The 16,589-nt window shown below is 35.4% G+C and overlaps 1 protein-coding gene across 1 annotated transcript; it reads left to right on the top strand.

Moving 5' to 3' along the window:
- Positions 1-8,465: 8,465 nt before the first annotated feature.
- On the top strand, positions 8,466-11,736 carry LOC149537364 (phospholipase A1-Igamma2, chloroplastic-like). The gene is made up of 3 exons (XM_089800417.1): positions 8,466-8,644; positions 10,881-10,967; positions 11,067-11,736. Exons 1-3 carry the CDS (start codon positions 8,466-8,468, stop codon positions 11,734-11,736), a joined length of 936 nt encoding a protein of 311 aa, XP_089656543.1.
- The last annotated feature ends 4,853 nt before the right edge of the window (positions 11,737-16,589 follow it).

The raw sequence follows: 16,589 nt of genomic DNA, 5'->3' as shown, positions 1-16,589 counted from the left end.
ACTTTAAACTGATAAAACTTCAAACTTTAAACTTCAAACTTGCAGCTCTAATGGCTACATACAATAATTCCTGGAGCAATCACTGCTTCAATAGGACAAATCAAACAAATAATAAACTTACAGAATGACTAGAGAAGAAACACGTGCAACTGCAAGCATGAAACGAACTTCCTTTTCTCTGCACTCTGATGACTGGATCTGCTGATCACTTCTCTCTTTTTCCTTCTTTGCAACTTCTGATCTACTCTTCTTCTCTTTCTACTAGGTCGAATAAAACTAATCATTCCTTTTGTTATACTTGCAAAAAAAATTTCCCCCCATTTCTAAATTTGAAAATATCACCTACCTATATTAATGTTTTCTATCTATTCTATAGGTTGTCAAGTGGTAGGTGGGCATTTGGCTCCAGGGAGAAATGACCATCTGCATTTAATATTCCAACAAATTCAATGGCAATATCTTAGTTATTAACTATCGTCAGTGGGCATCTAACAACAAAGAAAGCAAAAGGATCAGGTGAAAATTACAAATCTCAAAGCAGAGTTGCATAGTAGTACTATGATTCATTTGACAACACTTATTAGATTCCAAGTACTACGGGTACTCCAAACACAATAGAAGTTCTCTCGGGTGTAGATAGGAATTGCTCAGAATTGGGCGTGGGTATGAAGGTACCAGATATATTTATGCAACACTGCCATCTTGAATTCCTTTTGCAAGCCAAAATATGATGAATTGGGTCCTTGGATGGGATATATTGTTGTTTGCATAGATGCAAAGGAAATAAATGAAAGAGCTAAAATATAAAATGCTAATATTATTGTTTCATATTTTGTGGATAAATTCATATACAAACTAAATTCATACTGAAAATTATATTGAATTATTATTTACATTGATGTCTGAGCAACTTTATATAGTCTTATTTTCCCTTCCAACAATTGGCTTACAAGATGCTTACAGGAATAACTTCCCAGCAACTATATATTGAACTAATTTTATTTATCTAATCTAAACACAAACTAACCTAATTAATATAATAAATATAACATTCCCCCCTTATTACAGTAATTCAAAAATCTAACATTCTCACTTATTAGAAACTAACCTAATTAATGTAATAAGTCCAACATTCCCCCTTATTACATTAATCCAATAAAAATAAAAAGCCTTTACCAATATTATTCCTTTGGAAACTTTGATGAAGCTCCTTCACCAATCTTTGAAAGTAGTCTGCAACTTCAGATTGCAAATCCTAATCCTGAAGTTGCCTTCATATCCCAACTTTAGACTACATATTCTAAAGTTGACCTCATAATAACATTGTTTCCACCTCCCTTACACAACGAGACATAGAACCTCTAAAATTTCACATCTCTATGGAGTGTCCCTGATGCCTTATTTGGTACTACACATGAGATGCCTTTCCTCCGAAAGTCCACATCTCCTCCAAGTGTATCTAACACCTTCTCAAGTGTCGTAGAAACAATTATCACTAACATTTCTTCATATGGGCATCTTTCCTCCGAAAGTCAACATCTCCTCCTAGTGTCTCTAATGCCATTCTTCAAATCCTGCCCTCTTTCACTCCATAGAAGGACAATCATGCAGCCAAGCCCCCTCTTTTCTCTAGGGACACCAGTCTATCATGTCCCCTCTTATCATTAGGGATGAGTTTTCCAAGCCCCGACTTTATAGGGACACAAATATTTAATTCCCATGCAATAATCATCTTTGAGCGAGAAGCTAGCTTGAGATGTTAAAAATCCTCCAACCTCCATGACCTCCAGCCTCCTATTTACTTATTTGTTATTATTCAACTACAACAAAGGTTGCATTTTTCTTCAACTTCCCATCTATAAGATCTTGGGCCTGCTAAAATCAATTCATTTGTACATCTCCACTTTGAAGAAAAAAACATTTGGAGCCACTGAACAAGATAACTATGCACATAGAGGAAAACTTTAGGTATTTTCTTCCATCATCCTTTCTTCAATAATGGGCCTTCAATACTCAGTGCAAGAACACAATCATTAAATATAGCTTGTGAAAATACCCAATGAATAAGAAAAACAAGATCAAGTTTACATGGGACTATCTCCTCTATAACCATCGTCTCTCTTCCATTTAACTATTGTTACACACCTTCATATCATAGAACTCATCACGCATGCTTTAATATTTGTTTTGATTTGCATAGCATGCTGTGTGAATGTCTCTTATAGTTACTTGTTTACACCATGCTAAGAAAATGCACACGACATTCATTCACATCATTGACTAGAAGGGAAATATTTATATCAATCTTCTACAAACCTAGCCCAATTACAGACCAAAAAGTTAGCAAGGTAATGTAGATGATTATATATTTCACCTACAGCAAAGGAATTTGGTTACGATGCAAAAAGCTATGCTATGTGCTTCTCATCAACTAATATCTTCACCCTTGCACACATCCATAACTTTAGAGGATCACACACCTTTCATGATATGAGATGGCTCTGCTACCAAATGAAACAGCTAAAATATAAAATGCTGATATTATTGTTTTAGATTTTCTAGAGAAATTCAAATACAAACTAAATTCACACTGAAAATGATATTGAGTTATTATTTACATTGATGTCTGAGCATCTTTATATAGTCTTCTTTTCCCTTACAACAATTGCTTATGGGAATAACTTCCTAGAAACTATATATTGAACTAATTCTATTTATCTAATCTAAACACAAACTAACCTAATTAATGTAATAAATCTAACAATAAAGAGATTGGTTGCATTGGTTCCTGGCACCCTATCTCAAAGTACCCAGTGTCCTAAATTACAAACGTGTTTCAAATACAAAAGGGATTTTTGGGTTGTTATAACTCTATACATGTAGACTCTGTGAGAGGTAGACTTAGTGCAAGAGATATTGTCATGAGGGAATTAACAAGGTTGTTGAATGAATACAAAGATGAAGAAAATGTGAGCATAACATTCATTGACCAATGAACTTAGCAACTTAACTATTTTTTGGTCGCTCTGCAACTTTTTTTCCCTACAACTTTGTCACCCTCAGCCTTCTTCCCACTTCCATGCCCTCTCATTCTTGGAATATATGGATTCCCCCTCCACTTTTACCCCCCCCCCCCCAAAATTGGCCCCCATTTGTCTGGATTTGGAACTGGTTGCGAAATCCTAGAATGGTTGTATTATTTTTTAGGATGACACCCCTGTTCTGATGGAACCTGATGTTGTTCCTAATGTCTGTGTATATTTTAGTCCCAAAACCCCTGGGTGGTCCCATAATGGCAGCCACTTTAACGACATCTCCAAAGTAAAACTAGCTGGGGGCTGTTGTTCGATCCAAGACTCCTATGGATTTTGGTGCAAAACCCATGTTCTTGTCAGGACCCACTAGACCTCTAATTTCACTACTCAACTTTGTTGTGGACTCAATTTCCTTGGGTTTTACCCTGAGCCTTGTTAGAAAGTTTGTCTCCTTCTAACCTATGGTGGATATGTCTAGAAAATGATGCTCATTGAAGTGGAAATTAGAGTGTCCAATTTTCATTTCTATGATGGCTGGAGCCCTCTTCTTCTTTAGTTTCATGGCTGAAAAAGATCAAGATTTGATCATGGCAGGATCATGGTAATTTGGCAAACACCACTTATTGTTGGTAAGTTGGAAACCAAGATTTAACCTTGAGTGTGATCTTTATAGATCCACCCCAGTCTGGATACATTTTCCTATGCTCCCTTTGAAATTCTTTGATGAATGTGTTTTTAGATGGATCAGTAGATCCTTTGTACCATTCATAAAGATGGACTTGATGACTAGTTCAATGATTAAATTGGGCTTCACTAGGATTTGTGTGAATGTGGGTATGAAAAACCCCTGCCAAACATAGTGGACCTAAAGTCTAAATGGAATACTTGGTCACAACTGTTAGTTTATGAGAATGTTGCTCCCTTTTGTTAGAAATGTAATAGCTTTGGCCATCTATTTGTAGATGGCTCAAAGAATGAAAAACTTAAGAGTAAAGTCTCCTCTCTAGGCATGGAGGTGGTTGAAAGTTCAAAAACAGTTGTAATCACTACCATATCCAAAACCCATGAAAACACAGAACTAGTTTGTTTGACTAGAACTCACATGGAGAATCCTCAAAATCTAAAAGGAACCCTAAGAATTAAAGAGAAAATCATAACCCCTATGGATGATGTATAGGGTGAGGGGAGCGTGAGTGATTGGAATGGAAGTTGTTATTTAGGAATGAGGGAGATTGTTGACATGCAGATCCTATAAATGTAGCATCTAGGTGGAGGTGTGTTGGACAAAGAAATGGTAGTTGATGGAGTTGTGAACTCTTGTAGCCTACCCCTTGACTTGGGGGTTGGCTCACCACTCAAAAATGAAACCCTTGTGATATCCCTACTAGGTATTTTTGAAGTTGTTTCTCCCACCTCTGAGGGCCCAAGCCTAGATTTTCTTAGCAATCACACTAAATGGATGGTCTTGAAGAGAAATCCCAAGGAAAGGAATAGGGCTGATATTGGATCAACCACAAGGATTGGGAGACCTCTGATCAAGAACATCTGCCAAAAGAAAATAGAAAAGGATATAGCATAGGGGAAACAAAAAACCCTGAAGGAAATCCAAAATCATACAAGATGAATATTATATCCTAGAATGTTAGAGGGTTGAATATCCCTAGGAAATAGTATGAAATCAAACAAAAGATCATTGAACTTAATACTGAAATGATTATTTTGCAGGAAGTGAAAATGACTGAGCAATTTTTCTCTAAGTCTAGAGTGGCTAATCACATTTGGCCAGGTACTAATTATACTTATAGTAATGCTAATAGAGCTTCTAGTGGCATTTCTACAATGTGGAATCTTGACGGGCGATGGGTGTGGTTATCTCCATCAACACCCATTTTGTTGTCACAAGTTGCACCACCCCAACTGGTAGCTAGACTGTATTTAATTTCTATGCCCCCAACACTTGAAATGGTAGGATTGTTCTCTTAGATGAGGCTGCCAATGTGGCTAATTCCATGAGACAAGAAAATATTTTGTGCATGGGAGAATTTAACACCCCACTTTACCCTTCAGAGAAAATGAGGGGATTGGAGGGTTTTTTGGATAGTATGCAGGTTGAGGATTTCTTGTGAAGAAACAATCTGATTGGTGTTGATCTCTAGGGTTCTACCTTCATTTGGTCTAACAAGAGATTGGGGAAAAACTTGGTTCAGGTTAGGCTTGACAGGACCCTCATCTCTTTTAGATGAGACATTCTCTAGCACACCTTCTTAAAGGTGAATCTAAGGACCATTTCAGATCATTCTATATTGGTTCTTTCTTGAATACCAAGCACAACCAAACAAAGGACTTTAAGGTATGAGATCATGTGGCACTCGCATACAGATTTTAGAGATTGTATTGCATGGTGGTGGAAGGACCTGGTGGAAGGCATGACTAGCTTCTGTATTGCTAGAAAACTTTACAGAATTTGAAAGGAGGTCAAAGAATAGAGAATGTCCTAACTTGGGAACATATCCAAAGAAAAGAAGGCTACTGAAAATAAGTTGGAAGCTCTCCAAAATCAACTTGCAATAACCAATGCATGGGTTGAGCAGCAATACGAGGAGAGGAAGTGTAGAGAAAAATGGAAAACCATCCTAAATCGGGAGGAAGTCTTTTGGAAAAAGAGATCTAGTGTTCTATGGTTGGAAGAGGGAGACGAAAAAATAGGGTTCTTCCATAGATTGACCTTGAGAAGAAAAAAGAGAAACACTATTAACTTGTTGCTAGATGATAATGACCAAGAAGTTACTAAGTGTAAAAAATAGAGGATAAAACCAATTCCTTTTTTCTAGGAAATGTACAAACCCCCAGCTGCCCAGGTTAAGAGTAACTTACAAAGTGATATCGTGATGTCATTTCAACTGGTGATCATTGACTAGATGAATGAGGACATGATGAGCAAGGTCAAAGAGGAGAAAGTTAGAATGGCTATTTTTTGAGTGAATCAATATAAAGATAGCAATCCCAATGGGTTATCCTCATACTTTCTTCCAGGAATTCTGGGACATTGTAAAGTATGACATGATCCATATTGCTTGTGACTTTATCAGAATAGGTAAACTGCTAAAGGAACTCAATTAGACCTTCATTGTTCTCATCCCTAAGAATGAGGACCCTAGGAGGATAGAGGATTTTAGACCCATTAGCCTGAGTAATATTATTTATAAGATTCTTGCTAAGGTTATGGTGAATTGTATCAAGCCCCTTTTGGACAAGTTCATTGACCCCTATCAGAATGGTTTTGTGTTAGGGAGGAAAATTCTTGATGCAGTTATTACTACCCATGAGGTGATTCACTCAATGGAAAGGTCCAAGAACCTAGTTATGGCCCTTAAACAAGATATTTCCAAAGCCTATGATAAATTTAGAAGACAATTCCTCTGTGTTATTCTTACCAAACTTTTCTTTAATAAGAATGTTAACAAAATTATAAAAAATTTATAGTTATCTCTATTACATTATCAGTGTTTATTAATGGAGCTCCTAGTAAATTCTTCTCTTCCTCCCAAGGTCTTCATCAAGGTGACCCTTTATCTCCTTACCTCTCTATTATTATGGTGGAAGTTTTAAGCAGAAATTTAGTTTCTTTGACTAACTCTAGTAGAATTAAGGGTATTAAACCTACTTCATAGTGCCCCCCACAAGTTATCCAATAGTTTGTAGATGATACTTTCTTATTATGTATCTCTTCCATCCATGGAGCCAAAGAATGGAAAGACACTCTGAACCAGTATGCATTGGTCTCTGGTCAATACATAAATTACCCGAAAAGAAAAGTGTATTTCTTTAATACTATTGCTAGTTTGAGGGAAAATGTGACTGATATTCTAGTTTGCAAGGACACATCTCTCTTGGACACTTATCTAGGTCTCTCGCCTACAATAAAGGAAGTCCCCAATGAATTTTGGAATGGCCTAGTTGAATGCTTTCATAGAAAGATGGCGGGCCAGAAAGGTAAAATCTTGTGTAATGCGGGGAAACCCTAGCTTCTCTTTGCCTCCTTACATGGCATCATAGTGTATTTCCTCTCCATTTTTAAAATTCTAGGAAGATTTAGAGACATTCTTGAGAAAATCTAGCATGATTTTTTATGGTCTAGTACTAAAGAGAAGTCTAGAATGAGTTTGGTTAGCTGGGAGAAGTTTTGTCATCTAAAAGCTCTAAGAGGATTGAATATTAGAAGAATAGGACAATTAAATATGGCCCTCCTAACGAAAATTGGCTGGAAATTCATGAACTCTTAAGGTACTTCATGTAACATTGTGATGGCTAAATACCTTGGAGGATCTTATTTCCATCAATTCCTTTGGGTACATGCTCACCCCTAGGGTTCCAAGATCTAGAACAATGTGGTTAACACTCGAAAGATCTTGAAAATGTGGTGTCATTGGATCATAGGGAATGGTAACTCTATTGACTTCTTGGAAGATCAATGGATTCAAGACAACCCCCTCATGCATACTAAGTTCTTACGTCTATGTGATATGTGCAAAAGATTGTATGGCTCTCATACTTGAAGCCTTATCACCCCTAATAGACAATGTATCAAATTCAAAACCTTGGAGCCTATGGAGTTGGGCCTTGCTCAGGAGCTACATGACCTTCTTTAGAATTATTGGATTCCCCTCACCCTAATGGAGGATGCCATAGTGTGGAAGCTCACACCCTCGAGTGAGCTCATATTTAAGTCAGCTTATCTCAGTTGTATTAGGGGGAGGTGGCCTAGGCTAATTGGAAAAATGCTTGGCACCCTTGAATTCTACCAAAGATAAACTTCTTTTGGTGGATAGTTTTGCATGGGTCCATCCTCGATGTTGCTAACCTCCAGAGAAGAGGGTTTTGACTTGCTAACTATTGTATTTTATGTCTCCATGATGCTAAATCTATTCCACACTTGCTTATCCACTACCCTTTTTCCACAAATGTTTGGAGTGAATTCCTTGCCTTATGGGAAGTCTAGTGGTGTATGGATAGTGGTTTGAAGTAATTTATTCATTGGGACATGTCATTTGCTTATTCATACCTCAAAAATTTATGGTTGATTACCCCCCTATATGTTTCATGGAAAATATGGAAGGAGAGGAAGAATAATATTTTTAGGGAACAAGGCACTACTAGCTTGGGGGTGGCCCAACAGCTTATCAAGCTACTAAAAGAATACAGTAGGATTTGGCATTGAAAGCCCCCAACTCCCCCCCCCCCCCCACTCCACCCCACCACCCCCTCCCCCAAAACCCCCATGAAAACTTTGATATGAAATGGACATCGACTTGGAATGTTGTCTCAATAGTGTCAAAATTTGACAATTTCAAAGTCATGGCTAGAAAGAAGATGGTGTGGTACCCTCCCCCTAAGTCCTAGAACAAGCTAAATTTTGATGGCTTGGCCATGATGGGTAGCATTGCGGTAGGAGGTATCCTTCACAACAATATGGGAAATATGGTGGTCTCCTATACTGGAAACTGTAGAGGAGACTCAAACAATAAAGAAAAAGCCTTGGTGCTTCTATGCGGACTGAGAATTGCAAGAGCTCGTGATTTTAATAAGCTTTCCATTGAGGGGAACTCGATGTTAATTACTAAAACTATGAAGGGAAAGATCTAGAGCAACTAGTCAATTAAATTTATAATAGATGAAATCCAAAGGTTGATGAAAGAATACCATAAGATGCATGTGGATCGCATATATAGTGAAGGGAATGGTGTGGTGAATGAGCTAGCCAAATTTGGCCATAGTGTCATGCAATTAGTTGAATGGAAGGACATCGAATTGTGACCATCATTAACACAAGTTATGATAGAAAGGGAGCATACTTACAATAATACCATATGAATCATTGCAATAGGTGGTAGGCCTTCATTTGTCCACATGGGTGTGATGACATGGCTTTTCAAAAAGGGATCATTTGGAAAGATTATACGATGATAAACATTAATGATTCGATTGCTGTGAGATTTAAGTATTTCCAAAAAAGACGCAGAGGGTGGATTTGTCAAGATGTAAAAAACTGTCAGTTAATGATAAAAAAGACAAGTTGTTAAATTCCTACACTAACTACAACTAGCGAAGGCCATTTATGAATGGAGAAAGAGTGCTAACATGTGTCACTAAGGATGGGAAATATTGTGAATTATGATGGCTATGCACTGCCTTTTCATTTTAATATTTGAGGCTTTTTATTTTATATTTTGTAATTGCCAAACTTGCAACAAGGCTATGTTGGAAAACTCTGAAGACTTGATGGTTGATCTAGGTGATGGCATGGGTAGTAGTGATCAAATTGAACCAATGGGTGTGGAGGATTGCATCCATAACAGCGAAGTGGCGATGGTTTACTTGTAGGAGGGTGGCCTCGTACCATTAATGGAAGGGATGACAAAGCACAATGAGAATGTCTTTATGCACGTTTTCCATTCTTAGAAGGATGGAAAGGTGACTGTCAATGGGATGAGATTTGAAATCTTGGAGGAAACCATTGTGAGGGTTGAAAAGTTTACCATGGAAGGAAAGAACTGGCAGAGGTAGGCGAAGGTTCATGGGGAAACCAGTCTATCAAAATTCTTCAAATTCAAGGAGGAGTTAGCATGAATGCATGGTGGGTTTTCAAGGAAAGCCCTTCCTAAACCTTTGGACATTATCTGCTATGTGATTATGCAGTATATCACCCCTAAGGATCACTTCTAGGTACTCTATTATTACCACTTCCCCATTCTTATTCAATTCAAAAACTTGGACCACATTTTCTTCCTCTTTCTTTTGTTGCATTTGTTGGAAGATTGTATACATAAGGCTAAGAGGAAACATGAGGAGGGTAAAACCTTCTACCTCATCCATCAAGGGCTCATGAACAAACTGTATACCCAACATCTCACACAAAACCCACCACTCTTAGTTAACCCTCTGGCCTCTATCACCCCCAAAGTCTCTTTGGACCTTGGGCCTAGCCCTAGCCACAAGAATATCAAGTAAACCTTAGGTCCTAAGGTTAAAATTAGCCTCATTGAGTCAAATTTAGACACTAGGAAGAGTACCAAGAGTGCTAGGCGATCCAATAAATGCCTCCAGTTGGAAAAAAATTAAGTCCCCTAAAGCATGATTCCAACTCTAAACCTACCGAAAGTGATATTAAACATACAAAAAAGAAGAAACCGTCCCAAGACTCCAAGCCTCTCCCTAGCCCTCTTAGCCCTTCTCATATCTCTAACACCCTTGAAGCTACCCTAGCTAGAGGCGAGGGAAAGGACATCACATCCTCCAGGAGAGAAACTCCTAAAGGTGGGGGGAAGAAAGATAGGTATAGCCATGGACAGAGCCACAGTAAGGCTAGAGTGGGTATGCTTGAGTAGTCTATGAGGGACCTAGTAGACAATCAAACTAGTATTTGCTAGAAATTGGATACTTTGGTGGATTTTTTCACCAAAGTCATGCATTCTGCAACCACCACCCTTTACTTTTTGCAAGTTGATAAAGAGGAGAAGGAGCTAGGCAAGGAAAGTGAGACAACCCAATCCATTTATAGGTTTCTGGTTGAGGACTAGCTAAAGACTATCTTGGACAAGCTGGTCAAGGTGGAGGGGGAGGACATGAATAAGGGTGCACCTAAGGAAAAGAAGAAAGATGACCATAGACAGAAGGAGGGTGGCTAGCCCTAGGTCTGGTGTTTATTTCTTTTGTTATGCTACTCATGACTACGAACTCGGTACCCTATAGGGTTTTACGTTTTATCCTTTTATCATTTATTGGGACTAATAGCAGCGATGTGTTTAAGTTTTGCTGGTTTATTTCTTAGTCTTTTCTGCATATTAGTTTAAGGACTGATAGTACTATTAATTTGGTTATGGACATTATGTGTTTTTTGAAGTTTAAAGTTGGTATCAGTTCGTTGACTGGGAGGTAAGCTCCGGCTGACCTTCATTCTTTATTGCACTTAGGAACTAGCCCCCCGTCTTTTTTATTACTATCTAATGCTTCAAAAACATTGACTAAGCATAGTTTGGGAGCTGCCTTAGCAACTCTAAATGCATATGATATCGAACAGACTCTTATGAAAGAAAATTATTATAGGAAATCAGTACATGTCACAGTTTTAGCCTTTGCCTCTCCGCGTGTAGTAAACCTGGCATTTTCCCAACATTTGGAGGAGATTGACATTAAAGTGTTGCGTGTGGTGAATAAATGGGACTTTGTTCCCAAAGTTTCAGGAATGTTCATCAACGAGAACATGGGATGGCTTACCAGATTCCTTCATTGGCTTCCATGGGCATATGTTCATATTGGAGTCCCCATCACTTTGGACAGTAACAGCTCTCCGTTGCTGAAGAAATTGTATAATCCAGCAAGTTCCCACAATTTAGAGGTCTATCTCCACTTGCTTGATGGGTTTGAAGGGAACAACAAGCTGCCATTCAAACCATGTGGAAGAGATCCAGCTCTGGTGAATAAGTACTCGGACTTGTTGATTGAAAGGCTTAAGATCCATTGTAACTGGTGGGGAAGCAGGAATAACGAGATCGTGAGGAGGATAGATGGGTTGTTGGTATACTCTCCTACAACTCGTGTTCCCCCAACTCCTCGTCTCCTCTTTATGCGCAATAGTAATTGCAATTCACAACCAGTTTATTCATCATCAAATTGTAATTGTAGAATTCTTGGAATGTCCTAAAATTTCTATGGCTACCTTATATAAGTGTAATTCTTTTGAAAATAATATGAATAAGTAAATGCCCACAGACTGTTATTGAAATGGCACGAGAATTTATTGTTCAAATGCAACTTTCTTTGATCTACTGGTTTTTGACGCAATAACGTTAGATGATCTAAAATGCGTTTGTTTTGTGCTACATTAGAAAAGGTTGACATGTTCGTTTCTATTAATATACTGCACTATATTTCATTAATGTGGTTTAGTGGGACTCACTCTGGTTCCTTACCATTACAATCCATTTGTAATAGGACACATATGCATGTAACAATGCTTTTGGTTGAAGATATCTTGTTGACTCATCAGATGTTTTTTCACTTTCTTTGTGTATTGACGACCTCCTCCTCTCGTTTATTATATACCTTTGTAGCTATTATAATTTTCCTTCAATTATTCCGTATGTAGATTTTATTTTATAAGAATGAGGTGGTCTTCTTATCATCACAAACGAAAACCAAACTATAAGTCTAGGAAATACTGACCTGAATGATAGTATAACTGAAAGAGAGAGCTCAAACTAGATTTATATTGGATCATAATGCAATTTTATTTGAAATAGAAAGATTTCTTTAATAGGCAGTACGGAAATAATTGTTGTTAATTATTAAAATAGATAAAAGGCTAACCTAAAACTATAAGATATTATTATAATACACAAATATGTCTGCCATCATTATAATAATTAGACCAAGAGTTACAGTTGGAAGGGTTTTAAACTCAACCTTGTAGATAGTTTTATAAACTATACTTACCAATCCTCCTCACATGCTCAAGAAAGATTGAATTGACCACATTGGTGGCTCTCTTGGTAGAAAAACTTAAGTCGTCTTTACAACATGAGTGCTCTCACCTCCTGTGCATAATGAGATACATTTCCTCTAAAATTCCGTTTTCCCTTTGAATGTCTCTAATGCCTCCTCCAATGCTTTACATTAGACACCTTTCCTCTAGAATTTCACATCTTTTAAGCATGTCTAACACCTTCACAATTGTTATGGAAGCAATGACCACTAATATGCTTGCACATGAGATGTCTTTCCTTTGAACATCCACATCTCCTTCAAGTGTATCTAATCTCTCCTAAAGTAGTTGAAATATCACCAAAATAATCCTACCCCCCTTCCTCCTTGAAGTGAAAGTCATGATGCCAAGCATCTTGATTCCTCTTCTGTTCAAACAGACAAATAAGTCAAGCTTCATCTTGTCTTCAAAAATTAATCTATCATGCCCTAACATTTCATACAGACAAATAGATTTCATCGAGACAAATAGATTTTTTCTCATGTAATAAGTGAACTTTGAGAAATAAGCTAGCTGAAGATGACAAGTTCTCTCATGCCTCAACTTCTAGAAAATATTAAATCTTATAAGGCACAAATATTTCATCAACTCTTGCATTGTGTGGTGGAGTTTCATCATCAAATGAGTCATTTACATATATCAAGAATCCAAAAATTTATGCTTCACCTTTAGTTATAGTAAAAGATATAATTTTTTTCAACTTACCATCAATGATGTATTTAGTCTATTTAATGCAATTCATCTTCATATGCCAATTTTTCTTATAATAATATAATTTAAATTCTCTTCTAGTGGAAATGTTAAATTCCTTTTCATAAATAAAAATAAATTCCTCATAAATTTGATTACTCTTATTAGCTCTAATTCCTCCTCAATTAGAGATCAAATTATAGTTTCTAACATAGGATTAATTTTTCTCCAAGTGAAAAATTATGATCAAAGTTGGAAGTCATACTATTTTAGTAAAATTGTGTTGGCATCATCATCATCATCATCAATTTTAGAGTTCACACTTGGAGGTCGGTTAAGAAGCAAACATGAAATTACTTATATATTCAACCCAAAAAATTTATTCTTTATATACATACATACATACATATATATATATATATATATATATATATATATATATATATATGTATATATTTGCACTAGATTCCTATGAATCAAATAAGGTATTTGGGCAATCCCATATTTATTTTCATATCTTTGAAAAATCAATATAATGTAGATTTGATCCGATTAACAAAATCTAATCAATATCTTGTCCCTACAATGTTTATTTATCCCTTATCATGTTTAAGTTGTATGTTGTGGTTTTCGAACAATTCTATTCACAATCTCCCATAAGTCTTTCTCAATTTAAAACAAGTGTAATTTAATCTTCCATGTAGAAAACTCATTTCCTTCAAAATTGAAAGTATTAATAAATTTATGCATAATGACTTATTACTCCAAATGAATGATTGTCATTGACAAAATAAAATTTATAGAACCAAATTATTATATCTCCAATGTATTGTAGCAACAAACTTAAAAAAGTGAATAAATGTTGAATAAAAAAACTTATCAAACCTCTATCTTTCCTCTCCTTCAATGTTCTCATCTTCCAAATTTCTCAACACAAGGAGGAAAAATTACAAGAATACAACATGAAGTACAAATAAAAATAGACTGTAATCTATGATGACATGTTATGCACACACATGGCTCAGAAAAGAAGACAATAGTGTTTGAACGATCTCCAATCAATGAAAGTGATTAAAATACAAAAAAACTAAGGCTAGTAGTAATAATAAATATAGTTCATTCAGCATTATAAGATAGTTTCAACACACAAAATCCAACACTCTTTCTTGCTATTGATTTCTTCTGTACCATCAAATATTGATTTTTATGTGATTTTGCATGTTTGGAAGTCATTGCATTTCGCATATCTATATTCCAATGCATTAATTTAGCACAATAAGAATATTTTGATGTGCTTCACATCACAAAAAACTATATGGAAAAAATAGTCCATCCACTACACTGACTATGAGAGATCACTTATGAGAGAAAAAAATGGGACAATAGTTTTCTTCACTACAATATTCATTGAATTCACTTCAATATATTACCTCCATATGAAAAACTTAGAGTCATAGACACTTAGATACCATATGAAAGATACATTTCAAATTAGATTAGAATGAAGTGCTTATTTAAAATAAAAAATGACTTTAATAGGTAGTCATGGAAGACTAGTAGATATAACTTTTGTCAATTACTTTTTTAAAAAATCTAAAACTATAGGATATTATTATCACAAACAAACAAAAAAAAGGATTAAAAACTTGGTGTAGATAAAAATATGTAAATACAGAACATAGTTTGATTAGTGTACACAATATAGGAAATATTTGAATAAATAGAAAACAACAAAAAAATGAAGAATTTTAAGAAATATGAAGCTTATCGCAAGAAGCACTTAGGCCTACAAATAGTAAGGAGACATGAAAGAAAGTCCTTTTCAATTTTAGGAAGAAACTCAAAAAGAGTATCAAAGACATTTGTTGCCAAAATGGTTAGCTATCCTGTTGTGATTCATAACAAGGGACTAACCAACTCTTGTGGATTCTAATTATAGTGGTTGCATCAATCATCGAAAGGTTGATAATTTGATACAATGCTAAACACACTTGCAACAAGTGATATTAGATCTATGTGAAAAGTTTGAGTCACTTTAGGTAATGTTAAGGGGGGATTATTGGCAAAGTGGTCAATTCTCCCATTGGGATTCATGCAAAGGGAATAACTTCCTTCTATGGATTCTATAAGTCTTGTGGTTCTATCCAACATGGAGAGATTGATCTTTTAGTGGAATCAAAACCACACCTATAACATCTTTTTTTTTTTCTCTTTACCTTAAAATATGACTATTTTCCATCATAAATTATTCTTAGTGGATTCTTATCTTTATCAAAAATCAAAGTTTCTTGTGAAATTGAGGTCTCTTTACAATGTGTAATACCCTCATTTGAGTTCATATTTTATTGCATATTCCTTGAGAAAAGAAAATTCTCCTTCTATGAAGGTTGTAAAATTAAAAGGAATCCTAGTGGAACTTTCCAATTACATGTTAAACATTGAATATAATTTCATACTATTTGGTAAGTAGTAGAAAATTATGTCAAGACATAAAATCTAGTATAAATAAAGTCACATATAGATTTATTATCATTATCCAATCAAATGGATAAAAAATAGTGTCAATTACACTCTAAACAATACAATCATCCCCAAAATACCAAATGGACTTTTAAAAGATAGACTCAAATTGGATTAATTTTTTTCTTGAAAGCACTAAAAATAGCGACCCATCGATTTGTGCAAGGTATTTTTTATGAAGTATGGAACACCTTAATTAACACTAGGGAATCCTTGATCTACTCAAAAGACAAAATCCTTTATCTACTCAAAAGAGAATTAAAATCATTGATTGTGGCCTTAACTTTGTATAAATTATATGTTAGATGTAGTCACAAAATTTCTCCTATGATAAAAACAAAAACAATGAAGGCCTTATCTCTAGCTGAAGTTTTTTTAATCATTAGAAATATTTCCTACCAAAAGAAATTTAGAAAAGCATGATGTAATACATTGTCTCTAGGATATAGAACTAAAACTATTATACATCTTTTCACTATTTCAAATCAATTTTATTATCTTTTTATGGCTATTAGATTAATATGAAAAAATTAAAATGTTGCATGACTTATTATATTAGGAAAAAAAAATTTACATAACCTCACAAAAATATTGGTATTAAAAATATAGAAATATTATGATGGAGAGATGTATCTTGTGAAATATTCTCATTTAATTACTCAATTATTTATTAGATGAGGAATAATTAGGTGTATTCTATATCCTTATTTTGACATTGAACATGCTTTTTATTGTTATCTTAATCAATTAAGGATTGTAAGTTATTTTAATCACATGATGGTGCACTATGGTTAAAGGACCTA

The sequence above is a fragment of the Cupressus sempervirens genome, chromosome 9 (genome assembly GCF_028749045.1).
Source record: "Cupressus sempervirens isolate cs-2001-9-10 chromosome 9, ASM2874904v1, whole genome shotgun sequence".
In the NCBI taxonomy this organism is placed as follows: Eukaryota; Viridiplantae; Streptophyta; class Pinopsida; order Cupressales; family Cupressaceae; genus Cupressus; species Cupressus sempervirens.
The sequence above is the reverse complement of the archived record's forward strand: the minus strand, read 5'-3'. Positions and strand labels throughout refer to the sequence as shown.

Bases quoted from the DNA above. Each gene is read 5' to 3' on its own strand.
- LOC149537364 (XM_089800417.1), top strand. From the start codon at position 8,466: ATGGGTAGCATTGCGGTAGGAGGTATCCTTCACAACAATATGGGAAAT. The intron at 8,645-10,880 runs GTTAATTACTAA...TCTGCATATTAG, and splicing joins TCCATTGAGGGGAACTCGAT to TTTAAGGACTGATAGTACTA. The intron at 10,968-11,066 runs GTAAGCTCCGGC...GACTAAGCATAG, and splicing joins ATCAGTTCGTTGACTGGGAG to TTTGGGAGCTGCCTTAGCAA.